Source organism: Dicentrarchus labrax, unplaced genomic scaffold (genome assembly GCF_905237075.1).
Source record: "Dicentrarchus labrax unplaced genomic scaffold, dlabrax2021, whole genome shotgun sequence".
Lineage (NCBI taxonomy): Eukaryota > Metazoa > Chordata > Actinopteri > Moronidae > Dicentrarchus > Dicentrarchus labrax.
In genome coordinates, this window is record NW_026136701.1 from 25,529,261 (window position 1) to 25,549,735 (window position 20,475).

General features: G+C 40.9%; 1 protein-coding gene across 1 annotated transcript; it reads left to right on the forward strand.

Moving 5' to 3' along the window:
* The first annotated feature begins 1,389 nt into the window (after nucleotides 1–1,389).
* On the forward strand, nucleotides 1,390–19,977 carry marchf11 (membrane-associated ring finger (C3HC4) 11). The gene is made up of 4 exons (XM_051403313.1): nucleotides 1,390–2,700; nucleotides 8,657–8,812; nucleotides 15,587–15,779; nucleotides 16,958–19,977. The coding sequence occupies exons 1-4, from the start codon at nucleotides 2,338–2,340 to the stop codon at nucleotides 17,278–17,280; spliced, it is 1,035 nt and encodes a 344-aa protein (XP_051259273.1). The 5' UTR covers nucleotides 1,390–2,337; the 3' UTR covers nucleotides 17,281–19,977.
* The last annotated feature ends 498 nt before the right edge of the window (nucleotides 19,978–20,475 follow it).

A 20,475-nucleotide genomic window follows, 5' to 3' on the forward strand; every position in this document is an offset into this window, starting at 1 on the left:
CGGCTCTGTATTTCTGCAGAAAGGTGGGAACATATAAAATACTAACTGTGTGCTCAGATACAGGCACTCTGGCTCGGATCAGGATTGTAAATGCGTTAAAGAATAATGAGCTTGATGTATCATTTGTGTTGTTACTGACCCATTTAGGAAGTCCCTTCCCACCGTTTTAACCGCAAACAATCACATATATCAATATTTGTTTTTAAAAGCCCCCAAATGAAGATATTTGAACATTAGAACATTATTGTGGCACATTAGTAAAGCACTGAATAGAAATATCTAAAGGTGGGATCACTTAGTCCAAAATTTTGCCATAACAGATCATTGAATTAATAACACTTATTTATCTTTAAAACTAATCTCAAATTTGACAGATCTGACGTGAATGGTTGGCAGCTTCAGCACATTGTGTCATTTAGTGTCTGTGGCCCATATTGGAAGATTTGATCGGTCGCTGAGTTGTACAGTACCACAGTTTGACTTAACTCACTGACTGAAATGATTCATTGAATAATATGTAAAAATAATAAATATTTGGTTACAGTTTCTTACCTTTTGGTTGGACAAAATAAGCAAATTTGTCATTTTTTTTACATTTTAAATCAGAAGAAACAATCATTAGATTAATTGACGATGAAAATATTAGTTTGACCCTCAAAGCCACTGATTTAAGCCACTTCTTCACTTTTTTTAAGTCATGAAATAAAATTTTAAAAGCTTTACTTATCTCTAATCTTTTGTTGAATTTGAATTGTTGATTTACTTTTCTTGTTTAAAATAACTTAAACCTTTGAGTTTTAAAAACAGAACATTCTGTATCTTTTTTAACTTAAAGCTGAAAACCTGATTTTTCATTATTTGGGTGCTTGAGAATGAAATAGTTGCAACTGAAAATGTTAAATTATATTTACATCATCAATCAATATAGAAGTTATAGGCTGTATATTCAATTATGAAATACACATTTTAGGCTCTCCAGAAGAGCAAATGTTCATCAGCTTTTAAAGGATTCTCTTTTTAACCAGCTGCTGTTATATAAGTGCCAGCCTCCGTTAGTGGGTAGTGGGAGGACACAGAGTAAAAACCTAGCTTCTCTGTCTGGCAGGGAGTCCTGTTATAGACATTCAGAAACCCTGTGGCCAGTTCAGGGACCCCTGGAACCCCCTTCATTACCCATATACCCCCATCAAAGACTCCCTGGAACACCATCAGGAGTCTCTTTAAGTAGCAAGAACCCTTAAAAACCACTGTGACCCCCTCTGATCCAGGACCCCTATGATCCCTCAGCAAGAAGAAGACACTAGGAGAGCTGGTATACAGTGTGTATTTAATTAATGTGTCAAACTATATTCTGTTATAGACCCCCATAGCGGACCCCCTAAACTCTGCATCAACCACCCCCAGACAACCACAGGCATAAGCCGCCTCTGAGAGTTAATAGCTCCATCATTTACAGGCCGAGGTGCCTCTTTAACATTCAGGGAGGTTTTAAGCCACCACCCTTGATAATGATGGCATTTGTAACCCAGCAGGTGACCCCTTTAACGCGGGGAGGGTGCTGCGGGTCGCCACATCCCACCACATAAAGTATTCTGTGTGACTGCTGCTGTGAATATGATGCAGCTCATCCTCTGTCCTCCAGCCGGCTGCAGGAGCACAAACTTCTCTCCTCCATCATATTAATGGGATAATAATGTGATTGATTGCTCCTCTCCCCCCGGGGGAACAGTCCTCTCTGCTTCCTGAGAGTGCAACACTCTTCACACAACCTGCAGCTGACTCGGGGAGGATTGTTGCTCAAGAGCCCGTCAGCAGGGTGAATACCCGACCACATCAAGGAGGGGGGGGTGGGGGGTTCAACCCGGGTTTTCCCCGTTTGGAGGACGGTCTTCCTTGCCCCACCGCGGCTGTGTCGCTCCCAGCTTCCTCGGCGGGGACTAAAGAGGCGGAGGAGGAGGAGGAGGAGGAAGGGAAGAGGAAAAGGAAGAGGGGGGAATCCGGCGCTTCGGGACGGCTGAGTCCCGTTGCGATGCATGGAGGCTGCTTGGAAATGCTCCCCAGGTCTCCGGAGCGCATGAGGCGGTTCCAGCCGACCAACGGGCCGCTGCACCGGGGGGATCCGGCCGCTGAGCCGCAGCTCTACGGAGCAGCCACACCATAGGTTCGGCTACAGGAGCACGGCTCGGTTCGGTATCCACGGAGCGGAGGCACATCCTCCGACAGCGCCGTGATCTGGGAGCCTAAAGGCTGCATCAGGGCTGCGTCGCAGGGGGGGTGGATACCTGCGAGCCGCCGGGGGGGCATCTATGCAATTTAGTCTCCACTTTTCATTTTATTATGAGCACAGAGGAGGGAGAGGCGGGTTCAGCTTGCGGGGAGGCGAGGGGAGGCTCTACCGTCACCCACCGCCACACCTGGGAGGAAGGCGAGCCGCTCGGCTCCCAAGGACGTCCGCGCCCCGACGATGAGGACGAGGCAGAGCCGGGAGAGGAGGAAGAGGAGGGAGAGGAGGGAGAGGGCAGCCGGGAGGGCCGGAGCCGCGGGGATGCGTGTGAGGGGGACAACGCGGGGAATTTTTCCAGCGAGGAGGGGGCTGTCGGGGGCAGCTCGTGCAAAGCGCAGGCGATGCATTCAAACTGCAGCAGCGAGAACTGCATCCCCACCCCCAGCTGCAGGATCTGCTTCCAGGGCGCAGAACAGGTAAATGCACCGCGGACATGGAGGTGAAACAGATCTGATATCAGTGTGTGTGTGTGTGTGTGTGTGTGTGTGTGTGTCTCTCTCCTCTCTCTCTCTCTCTCTCTCTCTCTCTCTCTCCATTGTAATCAGATTACAAGTCCTGGTTTTGTGAATGATGAAAGTTGATGTAAATGGGATGAAGGTGAGGGTGCAGTCCTCCCAGTATGCTGTACACTAATTGGCTGACAGCAGCAACTCATCTAATTAAAACGAGGTAAACCCAGCTGAGTAGAGGCTCAGCTCACATCCTTGAAGCTCAGCTGGACGGAACCCAGTCAGAACCAGAATAAATGGAGCTAATGAGAGTAAAACCCTCTGTGATTGGACAGAAGTTCCATTCTAACTGCTGCAATGACTTCAGCACCACGGACAGCGCTCACATCAGCACTTCCAGGAGTGAGCTCTGGGGACCTTCAGGGGTCCCTGAGGGCCCCTCAGAAGGCCCCAGCATAATGAGGAGAATCAACATTTTACACAACAGCTGAGTTACTGTACTCGGCCACCTTTCAGAGAGAAATATTGCTCTTAACGCAGGGACATTTATCTGACAGCTGCTGCTTACTTTAGGTTGTTTTCTAAATCATAAAACATTGTTTTAAACTAAAGTAGAGCTGCAACGATTTATGGATTAGTTGTCAGCTATTCAATTAATCGCCAACTATTTTAATAACTGATTCATCATTTTGAGTCTTTTTTTTAAAAGAAAAATTGTCTCAATTCTTTGATTTCAGCCTCTCAGATGTGACCCTTTCTGCTTTCTTTAGTCCTCTATGACAGTAAACTGAGTATCTTTGGGTTGTGGACGATACAAGGCATTTATGGATTTCACCTTGGGCTTTGGGAAACAGTGATCAGCATTTTTGACCATCAACCAATCAACTAATCAATTAAAAATGACAGAATGTATGTTCATTGTAAGTTTTACTGCTGGACACAAGATGTCTCCTCCTTCTCTGTAAAGTCCATTCTCAGTGTGTGTGCACTGGTGTATCACACTGTAGAAGTTACATACTGCACCAGGGTTGACTTCCTGTACTATTTGTGATGTCAAAAATCATGCTTGTAGGCCCCACCCCTTAAAATCAGATGTTCAGTGAGCTCAGAGAAACCTTCCACTTTCAGCAGATAATTGTGAAAACATCCTTCTAGTGTCGACCTCTGCACAGACGTCACTCAAACATCTCGCTGTAGGAACAAGAAGATATGGATGTGAGTCATCCATCTATTGTTACCTAATTAACTCTTTAATGAAGTGCTACCAGCTTGTAAAACCTTCCTTACAGGCTGTAACTAAGAATGTACTCATACAAACATTGGCAACAACAGGCGACTGTATCAACTGTTCTTACACTTTTGGTGCAGCTAACATGGAATTGATCCCATCTTATTCCATTTAGCTGATGGACACTTTTAACCTCTCACTGATCTCCAGAGAGCCCCAAACCTCACTTTTGTAAGCACTGACTTTGGGTAATAATATTAATAAAATCAAATCAAAAGTTTTCCATGAGTTTTCCAAATACAATCATAGTTGCACAACCGCCCACAGCTTCAGCACCAAGGACAGCGCTACAGAGGCTGCACTCACTACAGCTCGACTCAGCTTTATTATATCGAACTGTTCACACAGCCACGTTTAAACCACACAGACATATGGAAGCCCATTTCTGACAATGTGACGGAACAAAACAACATTCTAAAAGTCATTTTAATGATAAACCTTCTCAAAGTAATGATTGAGTATCACAAATCCATCATTCAGTCTAATTATTGTGAGAAAGTTTCTCATTATAATGACTTACAGAATCCTTTTTTCCCTCGTCACATTGGTGGAAATGGGCTTCCATACTGACAAAAACAAAAATGGACAATAAATAACATCTATCAAGGCTAATAATAAATACAATAAAAACAATACAATGTAAAACATCAATAAATAAAAGCCAATAGAAAAAACACCCAGGAGGAAAAAAATGTAAAAACCAATGATTACAAAACTACGGCTTAATATATTTTATTTTTATTTTCTTTAAATATATATATATATATATATAGAGAGAGAGAGAGAGAGAGAGAGAGAGAGAGAGAGACCTTTCTAATGTCCAGAGGCAGTGAGTTCCACAGTTCAGGAGCACACAAGCACTCTCACTGGTAGGCTTATTGGACATAAAAGGAACATTTAACAGAAAGGACCTCAGTGATCTGGCTGGAACATTAAATGAAAGACATAACATGAGACATAAAATATAACTGCTTCCCACCCTTTTCATGAACGAGATCTGCATTTAAAATGTCCACAGCAACAGTGAGTGAAACAAAAGAGGAAAGAATATAGACTATAAACTTCATAAACAGTCAGATAAAAGATATGAAAAACTTCACTAGTTTGCCTAATGCTTAGATTTGTTACTGTCTTTGATTTGTTGTGTGTTCTCAGTAAATTAAGACTGTTTGGTATAGTCAACACACTTCAGCCTGTTAAGCTTCATGCACTCCAGCAGAAACAAATGTAATGTAATCTTGAACGACTGTGGAAATAACTGCAATTAAATCATGAATTAACACAATTCACCACATTTTTAGCAAAACTACACATTTTGAGCAGTGTTTCTCTACGTTTCATTTACAGGAGCTCAGACTCATGAGCAGAACGTAATCCAGGGACGATTGTGTTAAAGCGATGAGACCGACACTACTGCACTGCTTCGTAAGGACTGACAGCTGATGTGACAGAACAGATTGATACCATTAAACTTAATGCATGAATGAAATTAGGTTGCACTTCCCTTTAGAGGGTGAACATTTTCTTCCCACTTCCTCTTTACTTTTCATATTATTTAGCTGATACTTGAAAATTGTCACTTTTGTGCACTAAAATCTTTGTTATATGGCAACGCAAGTTAATTTCAAGCACAATGGCAAAAGGGCTCCTATATAATGTGAATAAATGCATTAAAATACAATAAACAGGAAAATAGACCTCTGAAACTGACTGAAAACCAGAATAATGGAGACAAAACACATTATATTATCATAACTAGTGATTTTTATTCCTTTGTAGATCCATGTTTTCCCTTCAGTTGTCAGCTGTACAATCAATACACAGCCACATCCATCATATCAGAAGTGGATGACTGAATCATAATTTATGTATAATAAACGTAATCACCAAGCGATGAATCAGTCTAAGTGTCTACACGTCTTCCTGGAGGTGGATGGACAGATGTGGACCTGCAGGGACAAATGGACACTCTGTCCGCCAGTCTCTGAAATCTGACACTCTGCAGGCCCGTTTGGATCGTGACAGCGAGGCTCGATGAGGGACGATTCATCCTCGCCAGAGCTTAAGGGAAAGAGAGGAGTCAGGGCAGTAAATGCCTAAGTGAATATCCTGTCTTCTGAACGTGGGCTATAGCCTATTAGCAGGGCTAATCTAATAGCTCTGCCTCCGGGTCCAGACTGATATTTGATTTTGATACAAGGCCGCAGGCAGGGAAAAGCTCACCAGTTATCAAGAAGATTGCAAAACAGAAATTTGACACTTAAAATATTCACGTCTGGGCAGATAGAGTCAGAATGAGATGTTATTTAACACCAGAAGGCACATTTCCTTTCACAAACCGCTGCTGGATTCACAAAACCAGACACAAATCTAAACAATTATGGTAGTTCATTATTAACTCAAGGCCCACTTACACACTTTGTCTGCAGCTTTCAATCACAGCAGATTTGCTTAGTTGTGATCAAACTGTATAAACTACCTTAGGATTTTTTTCGTCTGTTTGTTTCAATTTCATGCTCAATACTTTGTTCAATCAGCAGTTGACAACCGCTGCTAGTGTGGACGAGGACACTTAAATAAACTAAAGGTTAATTTACTAGACTTTTCCAGAGCTTTCAGCAGTTCTTTTAATTGACCATACAATCCTAACTCAAGGTCTGCTTACTGGCTTGTTCCAAGCAACTGTATTTCAAGCTGTATGTTCTGATGAAGACTGTGAGGTCTGGATGAAAGTGGACCTTGAGTGAAGATTGGCGTGTCAATTATCACAGTATCTAATCAATAATCCTACTGTCTGTTTTCCATTGCTGCATGGCATGTTCTCTCTGCTGATGAAAACCATGTAACATGAGTCCAAATATAACATCTCTTTATCAAAACAGTCTTAACTCAAGGTCCACTAAGCTGGGATGCGGTTGTGAGCACTGTAAAAAGATAGTAAGTTGTCATAAACAGATAGATGGATATATTATAGTTCTATTAAAACCCTTCACTCGAATCCTTGTTGACCTTCTGGTACACTCCAGAACCCCACTGGTCTTCCTGCTAGTAAAATAAGTGGAATGTTTTCATCAAACGTCCCCTTAGAGAATTCAGAAACATATTAAAATTGTCCTTGATGTTGGTTTTTATCAGTCACAGCTCCAATGGATAGCTGACCCACGTCAGTTCATTCAAGCAAAAGCCTCTGAGGTCCTTTCAAACCCACAAGGTTAATATGACATGATGAAAAACGAGCTCCCTGACCACTGACCTTAATATACTATTAATATGCCACTCACAGCCCAACCGGCAGGTCAAAGCTACAGTAATGGCTGCTTGAGGAATGCCTCGAGGAAGGAAAAAAACATCCGAACAAATAGATACGGCTGTAATGATTAATGTCATACTGCAACTCGCCGTTAATATCCGCGAGTGTTGTAGCTTTGAGAAATGATCATTGATCTGAGCGATGCCGGTGAAGCCCTCTGGTGAACGAGTCTTTGATGTACGACCGGCTGGGAGAAAAGGCCAAAACCGAGGCTTGAAAACACGGATTTCTAGATGATGGGAAAGTTGACACATAGACCTTGAAAATGGATTTATGATTAATACTGGGGTTCTAACATCGACCCAAAAGCAGATAGTTTCTCTTTATTCCTGAAAAGATTCTGGGGTTTAGTCTGTCACTGGTATTACAGTGTTAAATGTGTGTGAAACAGGGAGAGAAATCTTCTTTACTGCTGTTCCAATGATGAAATAGGCAGAAATCTGCTCGTGCTGATTGTCGAAGAGTTTGATTCATCCAGATCAGTTCAGCAGTTTGCTTTAGTTTTTATGTTTCAGTAAATATTTGTGACATACGTGTTTTGGGCTATAAAAAGAGTACACCAGCCTGCTGATGTAAAACAGGTATAATGTGTACCATGTTTACTATTGGTTCAGCCTGTTAGCATGATTATGTTTGCAGCTGAGGCTGATGGGAATGTCCTGATGATGATGCTAGAAGAAAAGTCAGAGGTTGAGCAGTTGTTATAATTCATTCTTAGTCATACATGATTGTCTGAACACAGTTTCATAGCAATCCATCCAACAGCTCCTGAGATATTTCAGTGTGAACCAAGCAACAACATCCATGGCTGCAAATGAAGCCAAAAAATGATGAGTCAAATCAGTCAAAGAGTTTTTTCACACTGTACCATGTTTTGATGGAAGTCCATGGCTGTCCTAAAGTTAGTGTCCTTTATGGTTTTTAATGTCACCAGTCCAGGGTGCACCCTCCTCTTGCCCACCATGAACCGGGATGTGCTTTAGCCCCAAGGACCTTGCATGTATGATGATGGATGTTGTGCTTTTTTGTCTCGTTTGATAGATTCAATATAGATACAATAGTTCAGCAGGCTTTGGGGAGTGGTTTGGTCCTTCAAGAGAACGTCTGATGGTGATCAGGAGATTGACTGTTTTCACTTGTTGACTTGATGTTAAGCCTTTTAAGGTGTAATGTATAAATCTCAGCAGCTCGACAACAAATGACAAAATAGCATAGTGAGTTATATATTATGCTCACGACAATGGGAAAAGAATCCTTTCTTATTGCTTTATTATAGTATTTAATCTCTGTTCCAATCTGACCTTTGCCCTCTCTCCACTCTCCAGGGGGACCTGTTGAACCCGTGTCGGTGTGATGGCTCAGTGCGTTACACCCACCAGCACTGCCTGCTGAAGTGGATCAGCGAGCGAGGCTGCTGGACCTGCGAGCTCTGCTGCTACCGCTTCCACGTCATCGCCATTAACATGAAGAGACCGTGGCAGGTAAAGTTGACCTCAAATTTCACAGGTTAGTTCCTGTCTCTGTTTAAAGTTGCCTCAGTTATACTGTCACCTGTGGAAACACACACCTACTCACCTCGAGGCCACACCTCTGGTCATTTGTCAAATGACCTAAAAGACAATCTTCTGATCTGCTGCCCCAACAGGACTTCATTATCATGTCTGTGACTACCAAAACTATCACAAATGGCTATTCCAAGATATGATTACAAGATGATGTATCTTTTCTGGACTGTCACCTCTATGATTCAGGTTGAGCTGAATCAACTAAAACCAATCAGTTAAGGTTCAAGAAAGATAGTGACCATGGTTAAACAGAAGTCAGTGTTGACTGTTGGTAGGTCTTTGATGAAGGTACTCCCAGGTAATATTTGTCTGAACAATGCCTGCTGTTTCACTTCTAATCATATCCCTCCACAGTCAATAAGTCTGGTTCATTTTGATGATTTTCAGTTGGGTTTCTTGCACTTTCTTTTCAATCCAAGGTGCACAGAGAAGGGAGTTGGAAAGAGTTCCTAACACAGAGGCTGACTTTGAGGATCTGGTGCCTCTAAGCTTTGTCAACTACTTATTTACTGTCAACGATTGCCTCCTGTTTTCTGTATTGCTCTCCATAAACTCTTGAAACCGTTGTGCATGGATCTTTTCAGATTTGTAGTTTAAATGCCTGACAAGCAGTGTGACACCAAACTGCAGCCATTATATTCTTTATGGCTTTATTTTTTACTGCTTTTTACAGCCATAAACCTTTGAGGTTACAGTTTTCTCCCACGGAGCGTGCTCTCTAAATTATTATAGAGGCATTAACAAGAGATTGTTTTTACAATCTCTGATGCATCGACCCTCCGGTTAGATTTATGCTCAGAAATATTCACAGCTTCTCTGGTGGAGGAGAACAGCCACACAGAGCTGAACTGGTAAAAGCAGTTTCACTGGCAAACTGACAACGAACAAACCCACCTGCGTCTGTCAGAGCCCTTCATGCAAAATGGATTGCTTTAACTCAGTTTCAAAATCCAAATGTTGCAGTACACCTACTCTATAATTACATAATTTTTTTTGTACTCTTGGCCCACTAAATAAAAATCTTTTTAACTATGTAGAAATGAGGATATATCTAGCCTGGAATTATTCATTTCTCATTCCTTTTGTTCATCTTCAGTTTCCAAGGGACCAAATTAAGTCTTTTACACCTCAACACCAAGGAGCTTTATAACGGCTCATTGTTCAGCTCATTGTTTTGGTCTCACTGCCCACAACTTTGCTATTTTGATTCACTATCGGCTCTCACGTGTCGTTTTGGGCTACAGCAGGCAGACAAACTCAGAGATTAGCTGGTGAATATAGTGGAGTATTTAAAGAGCCAGATATTTCCCTCTGGAGTTGGTGGAGACCAAAAACAGAGCTAAAAGAAACTCACATTGATCAGGTGGACACAAATATGAATCCAATTGGATGATCATGTTTCTCCATAACTGCTGGATGTGTAAATAATTAACTGTTTGCAAAAAAAAGTTGACTATATTATTGGCAGTCCTCACTCTGAAAAAATGGACAAATACGTGGAGCGTGGGTGGAGCTGAGGCGGACCGAATGAAGCCTGGGTACTGAAAACAGCTACCTGCAGCCACCTGTCACTCAAAGCAGCCATAGCCTTAATTATGTATAACTTTAAGCCTTAATATCATCTAAACAGGTGAGTTATATAAAAATTCACCCCCGTACAGTTTTCACAAACTGTGAAATCATTTATAGGAGCCAAAACTGTTCTTTGTACCAGGCTGTAAACATGTTTATTTCTACTGTAAAGTTGGACATTTTAAAGTAAAAGTTGTTACTTCCTCGGAGGTTGCTGCTTGTTTCAGGACTTAGTTAATGCATGTTCTAAATGTGACCACTTTCTCATAAGGCACCCTTTATAAAGGGTTTATAAATTGTACCTGACAACTTAATTAACTAAAACTAAAAAGTCATTAAGAATAGAAACTTTTGGGTTGCCAGGTTGCAAAATATCTCTCTGGGTTGTGTTTATCCTCCTCCACCATGACACCTGCTTTGTTCTTCTTGCGCTTTAATTGGCAGTCTTGTTAACAGAAAACATGAGATACAAAGGGGTGGTGTTGAATTTAAAAGATGTGAGCATTTAACAGGCAGGGTCTAATGAAAGATGCAATCAGGTTGCATTGTGGGAAGTGTAGCATTCAGTGTTTTTGAAGCTCCAGCTATTATGGGCTTCAAATCAGGATATTTCTACCCCTCGCTTTTTAAGATCTGTTTCTTGTGCATCCCTTTGTGGAAGTGTAACACAAAATCCCTTTGAAGCGGTTCTACTCAACTAACATGAAAAAGCCACAGTGCATCTAAAATATTGTAATAAAGAGTTTATTTTCTAGAAAACACAGAAATAATGATGGTAGTTTTTGGTAGCTTGAGGCAAACGCAGCGTCGACTGTGAACCTGAGTGTTTCTGTTTCCTCTTCAGGTCTCTGCTGTCAGTTTGGAGCATCATGATTCCTTCCGTCCTCGTTTCCTCCAAAGCTGAACAGCCAGAGACTCCTGAGGCTTAAAATATCTGCATTCTGGATAGTTTCTCTCACTGAAGAACACTCAGGCTTTTGCAGATCTGTTCACTCCAGATGGGACTTGAGTCACTGGCAGACTGAACAAACACACAGGCTCAGCAGAGCTCTACTTTCTCGTCCACTCAGTCCGCCTAAAGTCTTTCCCTCTGAAACGAGCGCTGTGCAGCCTCACAATCATCCTCTCAGCATCAACAATTTCCAAGTTCATCAAGTTTTTATTCTGTGCTTTCTCTTCTCTCCTCCTCTGCTCTCATATATCTTATGTCTTCTTGTTATTGATTTGGCTCTGGTACACAACTTTGTTCTCCCCACAGCTTTTTCCTCCTCTTGTCCTCCTCTCTTACATTCCTCATGGCCTCTTTCCACTTCCTCTTGGCCTCCCTCATCTCCTTTTTAGAGATTTTGTCGTGCTTGTAGCAGGCTTTCAGGGTAGTGTGAAACTGTCTGGTCATGATTTTGTGTTCCGGCTGCCTGCAGTAACCCGTCCTGTTCTGGTTGTAGTGGTTTTCCAGCCAGGGGAGGGTCCCGCCAATCAGGCTGGTAGCCGCCTATAGGACAGTAGAGAGGAGAAGTAGTAGTAGTTTGTCTTTTGACTCATTAAAGATCCCCTCCACATGTATTAAGACATATATACAAATAATCTGCTTGGAACCCATGAAAGGCAGATCTTCATAAATTCAGAATGAACATGTTTAAGTGTGAGGTAGCTCTTTAAACACACATCTTAGGATGAGTGTTTCTCACCTTTAGCATCCGTCCAGTGGAGCTGCTCAGCAGTTTTCTGCAGTTGAAGGAGAGTCTGCCCCACAGGTTTAGTACCTTCGCAGACGGAGACATAAAGAGACCTAATCAAACAGTCCCTACTAGGACTAGTTACACGCTTAACACCATTTCACATGTAAATAAAGTCACATTTGAACTGGCACGTGTGCTTTTTGGACATTTCATCGTGTGTGAGATTCACAGGATGCAGGAATGTGTGATTGTCACTCCACTGCTTTTAACTGACAGATGGCATTAACTTCAGTCTTATACAATTTTACGTATGAAACATAATGTGAAATTGAAATGATCACAAACTGAAAACTACTGCATATAACAGTATATAAAGTAAGTAAAACTTGACTACAGTATAGCATTAAAATGCAGTGTACGACTATTCCTGATCTTTAAATCGTTGCTTTATCTGGATACTTCATACCTCACTGATGATTACAATACGTCTACCTGAGTTGCACTTGCTATTAAAAAAATTCAATAAGATAAAAGTAAATACAAATTTGGTGTGTGTGTGGTGTTGGGAAGCTACTGTGAAAGCTGCCAACTACTTCACACTGGAAGAAGTTGAACTACAGCACTGGTTCCCAACCTGGGGGTCCCGACCCTCCACCAGGGGTCACCAAAGCTTCACAGGGGGTTGCGAGGCCTTTCGTGATTTTAAGGGGTGTAAGAAAGCATTTTTTAATACCTCAGCATTTCATTCATTTCTAAATAAAACTGTTTAGATTATTATGTATGATCTAAACCTAAGACCTTAACACAAGCTATACTCACAGAGCCTTCACTTTCTAATAAACAGCATTAGAAAAGTATGCAGTTAAAGAACCAGAGAGCTAATATTAATGAGAAGAAAACACTGAATTTGTCAAAAAAAAAAAAACACATTAGGATGTTAAAGTAGGATTGTTAAAAAAAAAGATAATACAGCCAGAAATAATTATTAAACGTTACTAAAAATATCAGACAAACTAATCTCTGATCAATATTCACAGGAAATAATCTGCTCAAAATTCATCCAAATCTCATTTTATACAAACTTCCCGCAGTTATTGGGTTCACTGTTTGGGTTCATTGTACAGTTTATTAGTACTGTTATTCTCATGCATTAAATATAGGAAAAAGGTTAACTACTTAGAAAAAGCTGTTTCAACTACTTTGTAAAATAAACATGTATTTGATATGAAATTATAAGAAAAAAAATAAGAAAAGGCGCCACTTAGTTGAGTTTATTGCAAGAAGTTCCCACTTGTTCACAGATTCTACAAAAACATAAAATACTCCAGTGTTCCTGATATAACCTCTGAAATATCATACAACAACTTATCTGAGCATGTGTTAATACAGAGCAATAATCAATACTCACTTATGAATAAGTGACACCTAATGTATTCAGTTTCAGCTTTACAAATTCAGAACATTAAAAACTACAGACAGTTTTATTTCACAGGTGAGCTGAGAATCTAAATTAGAGAAGAAATTGTCAAATTAAAAAAACCATCCTTTCTTTTTATGGCACCAAGTTCTAGTTTCTATTAATGTGACTGAAAAAAATAATAAGAAACCTTCTCAATACTTTGACTTAGTATCTAAAAATAATGACTTAGAGTCTAAATATTGGGAAAGTTTCTCATTATTTTGATATAGTAAGTCGATATTTTAAGAGGTTCTCATTATAATATAATATAATATAATATAATATAATATAATATATATCTTTTTTCCCGGCACATTGGCGGAAATGGTATTCCATAAGTTTCAGTATTTAACTGTATAAAAGAAGTAATGTAACTACTTGAATCATTGTGCAGATGTTGAACAAGCAGCCAGCTGTTAGTTAGTCAGGGTGCAGTTCACCGGTGCAGCAGCGGTTAGTGGTCGCACTCTCTGTCCGTTTTACCATCTGTGGGAAGTTTGGATGGTAGACGGCGGATGGTGGATGATGGATGATGGATGATAGATGGGGGTTGTGATGGTGGATGATGGATGATGGATGATAGATAATGGATGATGGATGATGGATGGTAGACGGCGGATGGCGCGTTGTGCGTGCGCCGCGCTCTCTTTATCCCAGCCTCAGATGATGATGACGGCCACTGATGAAGAGGCAGCTCCGTTGAGTCAAACTAACGTTAGGGTCTATTACCGGTGATACAGATGAGCACAGCTGGCTCCCCTCGGTGGCTCCTGTGTTCCGGATCTCTCAGCTCGAACCGGTGGATTCGGTTCCTCTGTGACGTCTCAGCGTTGCGTCACCAGCCTGTCGGTTTGAATCGATTTTTAAACTTAATGCGAATATTTGTTAATTAGTTTGATTCATCTTGTTTTTATCTTTAAACCTTCATTTTTAACACGTGTAATATTTGTAGTTATATTGTGTTATATTCTTATTTGTGCCTGGTCTAATTAGTTATTCTCTTTGTTGGGTAAAGTTGTGGGAAAACAACTAAAACTGTCCAACTTTAAAGATAAACTCTTTAAAAATGTTTGTTGTTTTTCTTCATAACTTTATATTTATTATGTTTATTAAACCATTACATTACAAACCTTACTGATACAAACAGACTCAGAACATTAAATTAAGTCATTGTTTAAAGTAATAACAGCACAACCTGACACTGTGACAGTAATCCACAACCACCAACCTGAGCGGTCTGCGCGGTTCCAACTGGAGATATCTTGGATTTAAACAGTTCAGTTACTTTCAGACAAGCAACAGAATGTTAACGCTGATTCTGGGAGAAACTGCTCGCCAATATATTGATCGGAGAACTGGACTTAGAGGTCCTTGTCAAGTTAAGCAGAGTCAGCAAAGTCCATCTCCTCTCATTGTACTATAGCACAGATTGCACCATTAACTGTACTTAATATATATACATAGACTTCTTGCATACAGTTAATGGAGGACACACTGAGGGAATGTATGATGTATATCTAAATGGTGACTGTTGCATATGTCCTTAATGCATGTTGATATGATGGATCAGTGAATTATTCACAAGTAAAGGCAGTGATATTTTAAAATGTATAGGATACTGAACCTATACTATTCATAACGCCACCTTGTGTAAATATATATATGTACAGCTCATATATAATTTTATTGCTATCATTACTATTAATATAGTATTAACTTTTTTTCAGGCTACTCTAGAGATCCTATTCCAGCTTTAAATAGTGATGACACACTGACTTATTAATGCAGTGGATGTTAATTGGAGAGTGATGTCATGTTTACATGTATGCAGTGGAGGAAATATCTCCATCCAGTGACCCTGAAACAAACGACTGATGAGTCCACCCACAGAGTTTTTTTAGAAGTTGGAAGGCACCGACAAACCACCGATATTTTGCCATCAGTCCATTTTATGTATCGGCCTCTGTTCTCTGTGTGCAGTGGCAGTCCATCACTATCACCCTGGTGGAGAAGGTGCAGATCATCGCGGTGTTCCTGGGCTCTCTCTTCCTGGTGGCCAGCATCTCCTGGTTGCTGTGGTCAGCCCTCAGCCCGCAGGCCGTCTGGCAGCGCCGCGACGTCCTCTTCCAGATCTGCTACGGCATGTACGGCTTCATGGACCTGGTCTGCGTAGGTGAGCCTGTGAGCTGTCATAGCTGTTAAAGTGTTCACTGTTTGGGTCCATTGTATAGTTTATCAGTTGTTCTCTACTGTTATTGTTATGCATTGAATAAAATAATGTTTTGTTTTTTTTTTACCAGAAATGTTTATCGCTGGTCAGGGGGTTCCTAGGGAAAACATATTTCAAAGGGGTTACATTCATGAGAGAAGTTTAGGAACCACTGCTCTAGTGCGAAATCTAGTAGCAGTTTATATAACATTGAAAAAAAACATGTGATAGAGAATTGGTCCCAGGTCGAACAGATATCTGAAAATATTAAAGTATGAAAAGGATGACTTCACATTCTTTCTCTTCTGGTTAAAAAAAAAAAGCAAACTGCTGGCAAACCTGGTCTTGTTAATCTACTCCAGGTTTTTCAACCCTCGGCTGTGTTTGTGAAATAGAGAGAAAAGGATGATTTTCTTTCCATCTCTGTGTTACATAAGACGCAATCTATAGCACAGATGGAGCAAAGCTTTAGTTCAGACCGAGCACTGAAGTCCCAGCTTGCGTTAGTTGACTGACATTAGCTCCTTCATGAATGTGTCACCGTCATTCATTGGCTGAATCGCAGGCTGTTTGACTGCCAGACTGTCAGTATCCGACCATGTTTGTAACACCGTGGGATACAACTTGAGCCCTGTTTTCTTTCGTCCATATTTGTTTACTTTTTGGCTAATTGTGCGAAATTAAAAGTATGCTGAATTGGCTACACAGCTAAAGAAAACTTAAAATCATAATGATCCTATTTAAGTGGCCCATTTGTTCCTAGTAAAGTAGGTTTTCTCTCTGTTTTAACAATCAATGCAAAAGTTTCAATTCAAAGTTTCAAAATCTGAAACAAAGATTTTAGGCTCTTAATTCAATATTCGGTACCTGGGAGGACGCAAACAAATACTGTCCCCTTAGGTTTCCCTTGAACCAGTGAACCAGCAGTCAAGTTCATGCTTAGTCTTTCTCTAAAGACACTCATAGAACCTGTCTTATCTGGGAACTGTTTATAGATGTTCTTAGAAGTGAAAGAAACGATGACAAAAGAAAAGTTAAAGAAAGGATTTTTTGACAGTTACCTTTTGATGAGACCTAAAAATGTGACCGCATCAGAGGATCAACATTTCCTTTAATGTGTCCATCTTCTGTTCCTATACCAGGCTTGATAGTCCACGAGGGGGCGGCGGTGTACAACGTCTTCATGCGCTGGCGAGCCGTCAACCTCCACTGGGATGTTCAGAGCTACGATAAGGCGAAGGACATGGAGGAGACGAGCACTGGCCATTCCTCGTTGTCCCCCAGGACGCTTTGGTTGCCTCTGGTCACCTTTGGGCCCAACGGACCCTTGCACCCCACTCAGCTGGGGCCGCAGCCATGGACCTGCCTCTGTTTGGCCCCTTTCTGCCCTGGCCTGTTGCCCCGAAACAACCTCAGTCAGGACAGTGACTCAGGAGAGGTCGTGATTCGTGTAACGTCAGTGTAACACCAGGCGGTATTTATGCAGGAACAAAACATCTGATGGTTTACACTTGGTGGAAACAATCTGAGCTCCTCTGGGCAGTTTATCGTATTCCATAATCTGATTGGTTTTTTTTGCTGATTTTGCTGTTACGAATTGTTTTCCTGCTGAGTTAGAATGGTTTGTCTGCTCTGGGGCCGGTCCTCAATACAATTATTCTCAGCATAGACAGACATGAACCAAACTCACCTCCACACTTTCCTTTTTCCAGGATCATTGTGCAGCATTCATGTCACGTGGGACAGAAGGTAATGATGGGAAAACTTTTCATGGTGGTTTAGGGCTCAGTGCATGGTCAATGTGGCACTATATCCCTTAAATTTGGCTTTAATTACCTTGAACGATGGAGTTGTGCTTGTGCTTTTTCAGGCACTCCTGCATTATTGAAGCAGGTTATGTGGGAGCCGTCAGAAAAATCTGTTTCCCAGTCGTATGAGTGAACTGGTTGTTATCAGTAGACTTGTGGAGACTAGAAATAACTCTTAAATTAGCACATTTATTTGATGTACAATCTGGTTGTTGCAAGAGTAGCCACATCAAATAACGACTGATGTGTGTATCTTCACATATTCTGGTACCATAGTTTCCTATAATTGAAAGGAGGAGATGTGTAAATTTATAGCATGGTTCCTAGGAAGAACTGTAAATTGGGAACATGGAGACGTTCAATTGGTACACCTCCAGTTTCCAATAATAGATAAATAATGAGTGTAAAGTTTTATTTGGGTTATTTTAAGGAAATTCTTAATAACAGAACTTGGTCTATATTTTCCTTGTAATTAGCGCCAAATTATTAAAACATTATGAGCCTGTAAAATAAAGTAACAAATATACATTATAGACTAAAGGGCTAAAGCCATGCTAGCAGCCTAGTGAGCTTGTAATAGTAATTACACATGGTACAAAAATCTGTTTTACCTGGACTTTGACATTTCAACTTAAATATTCTATATGTGACTTTCCGAAAACACAATCTGTAGGTGCAAACGATCATCATCCTGGGCATCGGCAGAAGAGACATATTTGAGACTGAACGCTGGAAAGTTACCTTATGGACCATTGACTCCACTTCTACTAACTAGCGTGCAGCCAATCCACAGCCAGCCAACCTCAGCTTAGTTTAGGCTACAGTTAACTAGTTGGATTCCCCTGCCTAGTTTCGCTCTTGGCTAGTAGAAAGCTTTAGCTTTGTACCGTTACATCATTAATCATTGGCTAAAATCAACACCGTTAAATAGCTACCTACCAATTTGTCCACATTATCAAGCGAGCTAATGTTATCCAGCTAAAATAGTCTCATTTTTTAAGTTGTGTTACAACCTGTTCACACATTGACAATAAAAGGTAAAAGGTCATATCGAAGCTGCAGGAGTCTGCCGTTATAAAACTGGAGCAGACTGAACTCACACACAGCGGCATTTCCAGACTTGACAGCGGTGGCACAAAAGGGGCACTGATCTATGCAGCGGTGACATGAAGTATGTGTCTCAGTTTTCCTGTCATTCCCAATTGATGCAATACCAACACTGTTTATGGACCCCAGTCTGAACAAATATTAAAGTACAGGCGAAAATAACATATTTATACCAGATTCAATTGCCCCAAAACTGCATGAGATTAGATTACAAAGGGGAGATTCGTAGGCACCGATAGAACACATTTTCCCTTGCCAGTTTTTCCATCACTGAAATTTTGCCTAACTTTGGAGTATTATGTAGCCTCCTTCCCAACAAGCTGGCATGACATGGTTGGTACCGATGGACGGATTAGGTCATCTAGTTTCATATGATACTAGCTTCAAAATTAAGCCTGCTATAACCTGTCAAAGACATTGTTGAGTGGAAAAAGTAAGGATAATGGAGTCAGTGCCACCCCAGGTTCCCCCTCTGGAAACACCCCTGCATACACATGGTATATTTATTTGACCTATGTGAAAACAATAAGTTAACTGCTCCTAGCAACCTCTACTACAGCTTCTATACACATGACATTGGTGGGTATGGATTGGTTAGGGAAAACCAGGCCAACTGTAGTACATTGGATACAGCTAATATCTGTACTGTAGCCTTCACTGGCTAAGGGTTTTTATAGCTTCAAACTGGATCTTTCTAAAACTGCCGAGCTACAGAGAGCTTTGTATCTTTCTCACTGTGTGTCCTTGAGATAAACCCGCTTCATGTTTTGTACAAATAAATCTTACCTTTTAGAGGACCAGATCTTTTCCAGCAACCACTTGACGGACGGGGATCAACGGAAGACAGATTGCAAATGAGCACAAAAAACCCTGATGTCAGAAGGATATTGAGGTGTTCACACAACGGTGCAGGCAGCAGATATGGACGTTTTTGAAAGTCATTCTAACTTGATCCTCAGATGATTTGTGCCGGTATAAATACTGTTGAAAATTGTGGTTTTGATCTGTCTGTATGCCATTCTGTTGAGCTTCCAGGAGCCCACGTGGTGTTTAGGTTGTGGGGTTTTGGGGCTCTGTTCTCGGCCTAGGTTATTTGGGTGGTTTGATTTTTTTGGTGCCTTAGGAGGCTGGGTGACAACGTCCCAATGCGCAGCACAGAAATGACTTGAATGTGACTTTTGCTGTTGGCTGTATTTCTATTTCTTTTGAATGTAACATGGATGTAATGTATAAAGAATATTTATATACACAGAGAGCAGTGTGGGTTATTTGCCTGATATCAAATTGAAATTGGCTTTAAAGCATGACAGAGGGACAGTATCAGCCTCTTTCACATCGAGACCCAAGGAATGAAAGAGGAAGAAAATCCAGTGTTTACATGCACAATTAATTATGCTAGCTTTTTTTTTTTTTTTGCTGCTGTTTAGGTTTAAAATTGTAATTTCTTGAAGCTGGAAAAGTTCCTAATGGTCTTTTATTGACAAGAATTCTATTAAGTCATCAGTAAGCTCAGTATGCTTCCAACAAAGTGCTGGTCAGGTTGTCTAAAGGTGTCTGAAACCACCTTTCCAACAGCAGAGTCGGGGGTGGCTGACTCAGACCATTTCAGAAAATCGACCTTTACGTGGATTTTCTGCCATGGCGGTGACATTAGGAAGGGTTTGAACTTCTCTCTCAAGCTCTCTTCTTTTCCTTTTTTATACAACTGCTGTTCATGTGTAGTACAAGCACATCTTTTAGTGCCT